The 10637-nt window shown below is 36.4% G+C and overlaps 1 protein-coding gene and 1 pseudogene across 1 annotated transcript; both read right to left on the bottom strand.

Moving 5' to 3' along the window:
- Positions 1 to 700: 700 nt before the first annotated feature.
- LOC148191705 (uncharacterized) lies at positions 701 to 2958 on the bottom strand (annotated as a pseudogene).
- An 839-nt stretch (positions 2959 to 3797) lies between these two features.
- LOC148191704 (uncharacterized) lies at positions 3798 to 10263 on the bottom strand. Its single transcript, XM_088100226.1, has 4 exons — positions 7162 to 10263; positions 6146 to 6758; positions 5141 to 5370; positions 3798 to 4987 (listed from the first exon to the last, which is right to left on the bottom strand). The coding sequence occupies exons 1-4, from the start codon at positions 10261 to 10263 to the stop codon at positions 4787 to 4789; spliced, it is 4146 nt and encodes a 1381-aa protein (XP_087956352.1). The 3' UTR covers positions 3798 to 4786.
- Positions 10264 to 10637: the final 374 nt, after the last annotated feature.

The raw sequence follows: 10637 nt of genomic DNA, 5'->3' as shown, positions 1-10637 counted from the left end.
GCACATTCTCCAACCAGTGACAGTTCGTGTAGGTATAAGCTCATTTTTCTCATTACATATAACTGTCATGCCTCCCTTCTTCGGGACCACTTGCACAGGACTTACCCATGTGCTATCAGAGATAGGATAAATGATCCCTGCCTCAAGAAGCTTGAGAACCTCTTTTCTCACCTCCTCTTTCATGACTGGATTTAGCCTTCTTTGAGGTTGAGTTGCTGGTTTAAAATCATCTTCCATAAAAATACGGTGCATGCAATAGGTTGGACTTATTCCCTTTAAATCAGAGATAGACCATCCTACAGCTCCTTTGTTTCTTTTCAACACTTCGATCAACTTTTTCTCTTCAGCAGATGATAAGGAGCTGCTGATAATAACAGGCTTGTTGTTACCCTCATCTAGAAAAACATACTTTAAGTGAGAGGGTAAAATTTTTAGTTCAAGCTTCTTCTCTTCCATCATGACATCAGTCTTTATATCTTCGATCTGTACTTCATTAGATGGGATCTCCTTCAGCACATCCAAATCTGTCAAACGTTCTTCAATCATTTTCTCTTCTTCTTCATTGAGAGATTCACGTGCATTTATGAGTGTTTTTATCAGCGGGGACGACACATGTATCTCCCTTTCTACCGTTACACAGGCTTCGTCAAGCACATCAACTTGAAAGCAAGCTCCCTCATCAGTGGGATGAGACATTGCTTCAAAAACATTGAAATTCACCTCTTCATCTTCCACCCTCACCTTGAGCTTACCATCATCAACATCGATGAGAACTCTTGCTGTCTTCATGAATGGCCTTCCAAGGATGAGTGGTACCTCCACATCCGCCTCCATTTCCATGATAACGAAATCCACTGGAAACACAAATTTATCTACTCGTACAAGAACATCCTCCACTACACCAAGTGGATACTTGATGGATCTGTCTGCCAATTGTAGGCTCATCCGAGTAGGTTTGAGTTCAAGCTCTCCAATTTTCTCAAATAAAGAGAAAGGCATCAAATTGATGCTTGCACCCAAATCGATTAATGCTTTTCCAATAGCTAGCTTACCTATAGTGCAGGGAATGGTGAAGCTACCAGGATCCTTGAATTTAGGAGGGAGGAGCTTCTGGATAATGGCACTACAGTTACCTTGAACTTCAATGGTCTCTTCCTCAATGTATTTCCTCTTTTTAGTGAGGAGTTCCTTCATGAATTTTGCATAGGCCGGCATTTGTTGTAGTGCTTCTGAGAATGGTATTTTTATCTCCAATTGCTTGAAGATCTCCATGAACCGTCCAAACTGCTTTTCTTTATCCTTTCTTGTGTATATTTGTGGGTAGGGAAGGGGCCTCTCAACTTCTTTTTCTTTTCTTTTTCTTCTCTCCTCCTCTTCTTCTTTTTCTTTCTCTCCACTAACACTATTCTCATTTTCTTTTCTCTCATTCTCTTCTTCTTTTCTATTCTCACTCTTCGTCTCATTTTCATCTTTTCTTTCATCACTCTCTTCTGAGTTCTTTTTCTCTCCACTCACTAATAACTTACCACTTCTTGTAGTGATTGCCTTGCACTCCTCCTTTGGGTTGGTTTCAGTATTAGCTCCAAAACTCTTATCAGGTTTTTCTTCTAGCTTCTTGGCCAGTTGGCCAACTTGTATCTCCAAATTCCTTATGGATGCTTCCGTGCTTTTGTGGTTGGAGATGGATACTTGCATGAATTGTTGAAGAGTGTCCTCCAATTTAGAGGTCCTGTCTGATAAAGAGGGGTGTGGTTGGTATTGTTGTTGAGGTGGTCTGTTTGAAGGTCCAGCTTGTCCTTGGCCCATGCTTGGGTGCGGTCTCCATCCTTGATTAAAGTGATTGTTACGGTTTTGATTACCCATATAGTTCACGTCTTCTTGGGTATTGACCTGCATAGCACAATGACCATTAGCATGTTCTCCACCACACAATTCACACCCTTGATGTTGGGCTTGTGAAACATTCTGGAGTTCTTTTGGCAATTGAGAGAGTTTGTTCATGAGCGCTTCAAGCTGTTGGGTCATTATCTTGTTTTGGGCTAGTAGAGCATCCTGAGATTGTAGTTGAAACACGCCTTTTTGCTGAGCCCTTTCATTCTGCAATTCACTGTCATTTGCAGCCATGTTTTCTATTAGCTCATGGGCTTCTTCCGGTGTCTTCCAACGGATATTTCCTCCAGCTGAGGCATCTAACATCAATTTGGTTTGGGATCTCAATCCTCCCAAAAACATGTTGAGAACGGTAGGCTCATCAAACCCATGAGTGGGTGTCTTTCTCAGTAGCCCTTTGAATCTGTCCCAGGCTTGACTCAGAGTCTCATTGACATCCTGCTGAAAAGATGAAATCTCCTGTTTCCCTTTGTTAACCTTGGACTGTGGAAAGAATTTGTTGAGGAATTTTGCCACAACATCCTCCCAAGTAGTGAAACTATTTTCAGGGAAAGAGTTTAGCCACATCTTCGCATTGCCTCCCAAGGAGAATGGAAATAAGCTGAGCCTTATTGCCTCATCTGGCACTTGATGGATCTTTACAGTGTTGCAAATTTCCAAGAAAGTTGCCAAATGATTATAAGGATTCTCGTGTGATAGACCATTGAATTGATTACTCTGCACCAGATGGATGAGAGCAGGCTTCATTTCCATGTTCACAGCATTTACCCGTGGCCGAGCAATACTATTAAAGTGGAGCGGTCCTGCAAAAGTAGAGTAGTCTTCCAAGGTGCGCCTTGCTTGTCTATCACCATTGCCATTCATATCGTCACCCATATCCCCCATTTCCTGATGAGCTGTGGAAGAGTTTGGTTGCTCAGAGATTACAGGTGCGGGAGAAATGTTTCTCGAAGTTCTGTTTTCTCTCCTTCTTTGGCTATTGTTTCTTCTTGCTGTCTTTTCAACTTCAGGATCCAATAGAAGAGGTTCAAGTGATGGTGTGCTTCTAGTACGAATTTTTCTCTGCATTCACTAGAAACAACAACACTAGAGCACAAGATTAACTTTAAGATCACTAAACAAATTTATTCACAGTATAAAGAATAAAAAGAATAAAGCCTAAGTTGGTTAAGAATTACACAACAGTAAAGTACTAACACCGAGTCCCCGGCAGCGGCGCCAAAAACTTGTTAACTCTTTGGCAAGTGTACCAAATCGTTCAAAGTAATAAAACCGGTAAGACCGGATATCGTTTCCCAAGAGACTCGTGTAATACCTTAAAACCGTATAATAAGTTAACTAACTTAGACTAAGAATACAACATCTTGGTATGATTCAAGTGTAATAAAATTCCAATTCAAATATATGTGATAAAATGAACGTCTTAGAGGCTAAAAGATTGAAAATGGATAATGGATAATGAAACAATATGGATGAGATGTTGGAGAATGATTGTAATTACTACACTATCATGCAAATGCACATCACTACTTCATCAATTAATTGCGTTTGTCAACCTTTCAAATATACTTAGACCCAATTCCTTGGTAGAAAAAGCCTAGACTCACTTCTTTCAATCCCAATTCCTTGGTAACCTAGAAAGTTCATCTGCATTATGATTAAAGGTTTAAGACAACTAAAGCATCAAGCTCCATTCCTAGATACAATCTCCTTTAGGTGTTAATTCCAGTTCAAGACCCACACAATACTTTCCAATATCAAGCAAATCTTAGAATCATGTTATGGTTGATCAAGTCACAACAAGCTTTAAGAGAAGGAAATTAAACACTCACAATCAATTGAAAGAAGCTTAAATTCATTAAACTCAAGTGCATTTACATGAAAGTTTCGTAACTACATCATTCCCCAACAAAATGAAATTAGTTCTCCATAGTCATGGAGAACTTGAGCTTACAATGGAGAAAAGTGAAAGAATGGGGATCCAAGGAGGAAGGATGGAGAGTTTCCACTGCCCAAAACCAGCTCCCTTAGGTCCGAAAATGGTGTTCCAAGCTTCAGCCGCCAAGGAGATCCCCAACTTCAGGTTCAGAATGCTTTAAATAGAACTAGGGTTCCAGGTCAGCAGAGGTCGCGCTCGGGCGCCCCATTTCTCGCGCCCGGGCGTGAAACTCTCTGGAAAGTGATTCAAAGCTTACGAAAGGTCGCGCTCGGGCGCCCCATTTCTCGCGCCCGGGCGTGAAACTCTCTGGAAAGTGATTCAAAGCTTACGAAAGGTCGCGCCCGGGCGCCCCATTTCTCGCGCCCGGGCGTGAAACTCTCTGGAAAGTGATTCAAAGCTTACGAAAAGTCGCGCCCGGGCGCCCCATTTCTCACGCCCGGGCGTGAAACTCTCTGGACTTGGACGAAGCGTCCCATGCGCGTCCTCTTCGGGACGAGCGTTCACTTCTCCTGGGCGAGCGTCTTCTTTTCTCCCTCTGGACGAGCGTCCTCTTGTATGTCCACAGGACGAGCGTCCTCTCTGCTAACTGGGACGAGCGTCCTCTTGTATGTCTGCAGGACGAGCGTCCGCTCGTCCGTCCACTCTTGGACAAGCGTCCACTTATTCTGGCGAGCGTTCTGTGCGTGTGGGCGAGCGTCCTCTGAGAGTCTGGACGAGCGTCCTCAGTGCTGTCAACTCGCGCCTGGGCGCCCCTCTGTCGCGCTCGGGCGCGTTATGCCTTCTTTACTTCTTTAGTCTCCTGCTTTTGAATCTTTTCCTTGGTTCCCAAGTATTTCTCCAATACACACAATTTGCCTACAAATTTGAGGAATTAATGATGAAAACTTAAATGTAAAGCTTAAGCTAGACATATTCACAAACTTAGATAAAAAGAGAGGATTAAACATGTTTCAAGCTTCAAAAGGGTAGATTTGGTACGAAAATTGGTTCAAAGATAATGGTAAAATTTACCATTATCACACAACCTGTAGTATTAATATTTTGAGAAACCACTGAGTTAGATGTCCTCTGAAAGTCTCCATCATAAACATCTTTGGTTGTAGCAAGCTCCATGTTAATATTTGAAGAAGGTATCGTCATTTGTTCTTCTTCATTTTCCTGCATAGATTCAGTGAAACTATCATCTTGTAGGTCGTTAATGCTCATAAAGTCAAATTAGCAATATCCCATTACTACTATGTGTTTTATTGGCCCTGTTACTATAATAAAACAAAAAATTGAAGTCATCAAATACAAAAAAGAAAAACTTACTGGTGAATGTGTTTTGTACGTAGGAGTTTCTATTGGTGATATTATGGATGGTATCCGAAAACCAAGAGTTTTTCCAAGAACTTTGTCTTCATCTTCTGATGTTTCTTTGCTTTGGTTCTCTACTTCCTCCAACTCACTTGATCCAACGTCATTTTGACGTTGGTTGTCTTCGTCAATCTTAGTCAGGAATAATTCAAGATTTTGAGAGATAAAAACAAACTTAAAAATAAGTTTTTTTTTATTTACTGATAAAATAATTTGTTAAAATATATCATAATTTTATTTAAAATTTAATTATTGAGTTTTTTAAGACCTTTATTTTTATTCTGTTAAGGTCTAAATTAATTAATAATAAAAAACACGTTATACGTTTTTTTCTGGAAGCTTAAAGCAATTAATAGTAAAAAGGGTTTTTTGAGGTCTTATTATTTTGAGGTTTAAACAAGGACTTTACCTGTTTAAGTATTGGGCTGTCTCTAATCTTAGCATAATTCCATTTGCTTGTTATCGATGTTACTTCAACTTGAGTTGCAACTTCATAGCCTACTGACATTCGTTTGCCAATCTCTCCAAAAAGGTAAAGATCACAAAGAATATCACTTAATCTTTTTTCCCGATCTTCTTTAAAATATCCTACAGGAAAGGTTAACACCCTCTTCAAACAAGTAACAAACAAGAATACAAAAGTGTGTATTCTAATGAATCATAACATAAAGTTAAAACTTTAAACATATATGTTTTTTAAAAAAATAATGATTAAAATTCTTCAATGTTATATTTCTAAAGTATATAGTTTGTTATAATGAATAGACTAACAACGTTTACACTCTTAATAACATAGTTTTTAAATATTCTAAATGGAGCATCTGTGTATGTACGTTTCGTTTTTCACATTCTCAGTTCAATAGACCAATCTAGTTTTAAAAGTGTTGAATTGATTTTTTTTTAATATTCCAAGCTTGTGATATTATTATGCAAAACGAACGCGTAATGTGTAAAAAATATAGTATTTAGTACCTTTGGCAGAAGCAAGAATATCTCCCATACTTGGAAGGGATGAAGAGAAGGAAAATTTTGGACCATTCTTCACCCAACTATGCTTTACAGTGAGAAATTCAATCTTCTGGCGAAGGCTTGGAAGTTCAGCAAATACTGCAGTTTTCAGATTTGGAATCTCAACCTTTTCATCACTGTTCCCTTCGAATACTTCCTCTAGCATACTTGCTTTTACGATTACCAGAACTTCTAACTTTGTTAGCGTTTTGGAAATTGAAATGGGAAAGACACTTTTCAATTTGTTGCATTCTTCTATGACAAGTGCTTTCAGCCTAGGAAAAAATGGCTTTCTGTGATTCTTTGTATCCTCCCCAATTACCTGTTTTAATTCATTGCATCCAAATATGGTAATTGCATGCAGATATGGTAAACATTCCAACATAGAAGCACAAAATAGTACTTCAACTTTTTCACATTTATCAATTATTAACTCTGTAACGTTTTGTAGAGTCAGAAAAATGTTGGAGCCCACAGACATCTGAGGTGTATTATTGAATGCAACTTTTGTCAAAATGACAGTCATTTCTTGCGCAATCACATCATTTCCATTGGAGTCATTTAACTGCAAGTCATTCACCATATATATTCACAAAATATGTCATGCTTCCCCTTAATCTATATATACAGTAAATAAATAGAAAAATGAAATATTAACATTAATTTTTTAACGAAGTTTCAGAGAGTCATGAGAATTAATTGTAATTTTATAAAAAATATTTAACATATTATGGGTCTTAATGAAATATTTAATTGTAATTGTAATTTTAACATATTAATCTTTGGAAAATATCAAATTAATTGTAATTTACTTTTAAAAAAATGTTTTCAATTTTAAACACAAATGAAATATTAATAGAGTGTCAACCCAAAATAAAATTGTTATATGGTTATAATTACTATATAAAATGATAAACCTATGCATAAAAATGAAGGAAATATGTATGCTTAAATAGGTGAGAAGTTACCATTGAGTTAGAAGAGTCTTGCAATTGATCTGTGGAATCCAAAGAAATTTTGGTAGTTTTCCGTTTGTTTCTATATTTATGGATCCAATGTAAAATCTCACATTTCATTGGATTTGATTCTTTTTGTTCTTTTGACTCACCTTTGGAAGATGACCTCTTTACTGATGGACACATGAAAATGTCTAAAAAATTAGGCAAGTATTCAAGAACAAGTCGTTTCAAAGTAGTGAATAGGAGATCCTTTAATTCTTGATGTGATTCTTCCTCTTCATGCTTATCTTGGAATGGGCAAAATATGTATTTTAGTCCTTCACAATACACTACATAAATAGATTCAAGTTTTGGAACATTTCGAGGATCAAACACAGGAAGTATAGAATGTAACAGGGGACACTGTCCAACATGAAGAGTGGTTAAATTTGGAAATATTGAAACAATACTCTTGTTATCATTATGAGCATCAATTATGTCTTCTCTTGAATCTTTCCATTTGCTTTCATCTTTCACTATACTTTTCAGTTGTCGACATCTGGTTATCAATAAGTTCTCCAACAACACTAGGGTTTGTGTGGTCGACAACTCAAACAAAGATGTCAACATGGGACAGTCCGATATAGACAAGTGATTAAGATTGTAGAGGGATATGTTGCTCTTAAACAATGTGCCTTCAAAATGTATGCAATCAGATAGGATGATTTTTTCTAAATTTTTCAGAAATTCAAAGGGAAGGGGTCCACTGCATATTTCTTTCAAATTTTCCATACTTTTAAGTTTAAGTACAACCAACTTGGATAAGGCATTTTGCACACGAGAGTCATTATTGTCAATTAGGCATGCGAGTTGTGAAATATCTTTCAAAGCAATCTCAACTAGATTATTCATACCTTCTTCATCATCCGGAAAAATAATGTCAGGTATCAGGCTTTTCCATACTCCTTCAAGTCCATTTAAACATAGAACTTCTGCTTTTTGGACTAGATTCTTGAATGTCTCTTTAGAAAAAACTTCATCAGCCATGAACATATTCAAGGAATTTCTTACAAAAAATTCCTTCGACATGAAGAAGCAAGAAAAGTCTAATATACAAAACCTTTGATAGTTAGGAAGTTGTACTTTATGAGAAGTTTTTGAAATGCCATTATGAATGAAATACAACTCTTCTAATAAAATGCAACTTTCAATCACTTCAAATGAATTGTTCCGTTTGAACATACAATCATTCAATTTCAACAATTGAAGTTTTCCCAATTTTGCAATCTCTCTCGGCAATTCAAGGAACCAACATTTCACTAACTCGAGAGTCTCAAGGCCTTGTAGTTTTCCAAGAATAGAGATGTCACCTAAGATGAAATTTTCAAGGAGTAAAGATCGAAGATTGGTTAGCAATTGAATTGATTGTGGTAATGACATCGTTGATTCTTCATAAGTATCTTTTGATAAATACAAAACTCGAATTCTTGATACATTTTCAAAGAATGGATCTGGGACTTTGACATAATAATCTTCCATTTCATTCAGATAGATAATTAGAATATCAAGTTTTGATCCATCAAACTTCAAGGAAAATAGATCTTTGCTCATACCTTCGCACAACAAATATTTAATATTCTTCCCCTTTTCAACCATTGTCATTGCATTCTTGTTAGATGTATTCACTGCCACAATCTCCTTGTTAGCTATCGATAAAGCCATTTCACGAACCAAATCATGCATTTTTACACTTTCAAATTCTTCACTCAGTAATAAACATGAATCTATGAGTTTGTATTTTGCTACAATAACTTCATTACGATATGCATCGTAATTGTAATCAACATCAATTTGCTCGACGAGACCTGCTCCTATGGTAAGCCTGACTAAAAGTTCTTCAGGTATTTCTTCATCTTCTCGAAACAAGGAACATAGAAGGAACAAATTCTTAGCTGTTTTATTCTTCATATTATCATAGCTATACTTTAGACATGTATAAACTACACTCCAATTTTCATCATCACCAGGTATGTGCATGGACTTTTGTAAGGATTTTAAGGCTAAATCCCATTCTTTTTTACGTGTTTGGCCCTTTAAACTACGAGCAATAACAACAATTGCAATTGGCAATCCTTTACATTCTTTGGAAATTTTGCGACCTATATCAAGAATACTTTTAGAGGATTTATCAATTAAAGCAGCATGCTTTTGGAACAATATCCATCCCTCTTCCTCTGGTAAGATATCAAGTTGAATTATCTTCTCACATTCCATTTTGTTGCATATTCTTATGTCGCGAGTGGTCACGAGAATTCTACAATTGTTGTGGTTGTCCTTAAATGGAATACCTATTTCTTCAAAACTGATATCTCCCCACACATCATCTAGGATTACAAGAATTTTGTCACCATTGGTTAATCTATCCTTCAACTTTCTAGGCCTCTCTGATTCGGTACAATCCTTCAATGACAGTCCTAATGGTCCTGCAATATCATCTTGAATCTTTTTTATATCAGGGGTATTAGATATTGTAGTATCAATTACTTGATTAAAACATTTTGACTTCTTAAGCTCCTTACCCACCTCTTTTGCTAATGTTGTTTTACCTGTTCCCCCCATCCCTTGCAATCCAATCATATAGTTGTCAGCATTCAAGGCATTAAAAAGTTCTTCAAATTTCAACTTTCTACTTTTGAAAGAAATGTAATTTTGAGAAGAGTGATATTCAATGTCAGGAACATCACGAATGATTCCAACATTTTCAAAGTTGCATTCCATCAGTTTTTTAATCTTCTCTGTCTTGCTTTCCAATTCCTTCCCCCTACTATATTGCCATATACAGTTAGGACACCATCCGAAAAAACACTTCACTTTCATTTTGGTGTCTTCTTCAATAAGTTCTTTAGCTTGCTTTTGCCAATGTGTGACATCTTTTCGTATGTTATCACCTCTTCTAGTTGCCACTCTAGCATACTCTTCCCATGTTTCCTTTTTTGCTATCAAATTTTCCCTTTCCTTTTCAAAGTCATCAGTAATGCATGTGAAGCAACAAATATAACGTGACTGTTCTATTGTTGCATTAATCAATTTCTCCAGAGTTGACTTTGCCAAATCAGATACAATGCTGACCATCTAAATCAAAATGAATACATGAATGTTAATTTATAATAAAATGTTAAAAATTTTCAATGCATTGAAGAAAGAGTATAATCATTTGTGTTATCCATGAACATGGAATACTTATAGTCCCAAGACAAAGAATGTAACATATATCTCGATTGAATGGATACGTGTAATGTAGTTAGTTAATGCATATTAGAATTAATTTTTAAGATGTCACACCAATTACTATGCGATAATATAACACACTTAAAAAGAATTAATAACACAGATAAAATGACATTGTATACATCCAAATACAATAGAAATTAAAAAAATTGCATGGAATGGTATTTATCTACTACTGTAATTAGACTAAGTTTAATATGTAATTTAGAGAGTGAGAT

Source organism: Vigna umbellata, chromosome 10 (assembly GCF_029865625.1).
Source record: "Vigna umbellata cultivar VRB3 chromosome 10, Vumbellata_1.0, whole genome shotgun sequence".
Lineage (NCBI taxonomy): Eukaryota > Viridiplantae > Streptophyta > Magnoliopsida > Fabales > Fabaceae > Vigna > Vigna umbellata.
This window is presented reverse-complemented; position numbering and strand designations above follow the sequence as displayed.

Bases quoted from the DNA above. Each gene is read 5' to 3' on its own strand.
- LOC148191704 (XM_088100226.1), bottom strand. From the start codon at position 10,263: ATGGTCAGCATTGTATCTGATTTGGCAAAGTCAACTCTGGAGAAATTG. The intron at 6,759-7,161 runs GTAACTTCTCAC...AATGACTTGCAG, and splicing joins AAGACTCTTCTAACTCAATG to TTAAATGACTCCAATGGAAA. The intron at 5,371-6,145 runs ATATTTTTTACA...ATAAAAAAAAAC, and splicing joins TGCCAAAGGTACTAAATACT to TTATTTTTAAGTTTGTTTTT.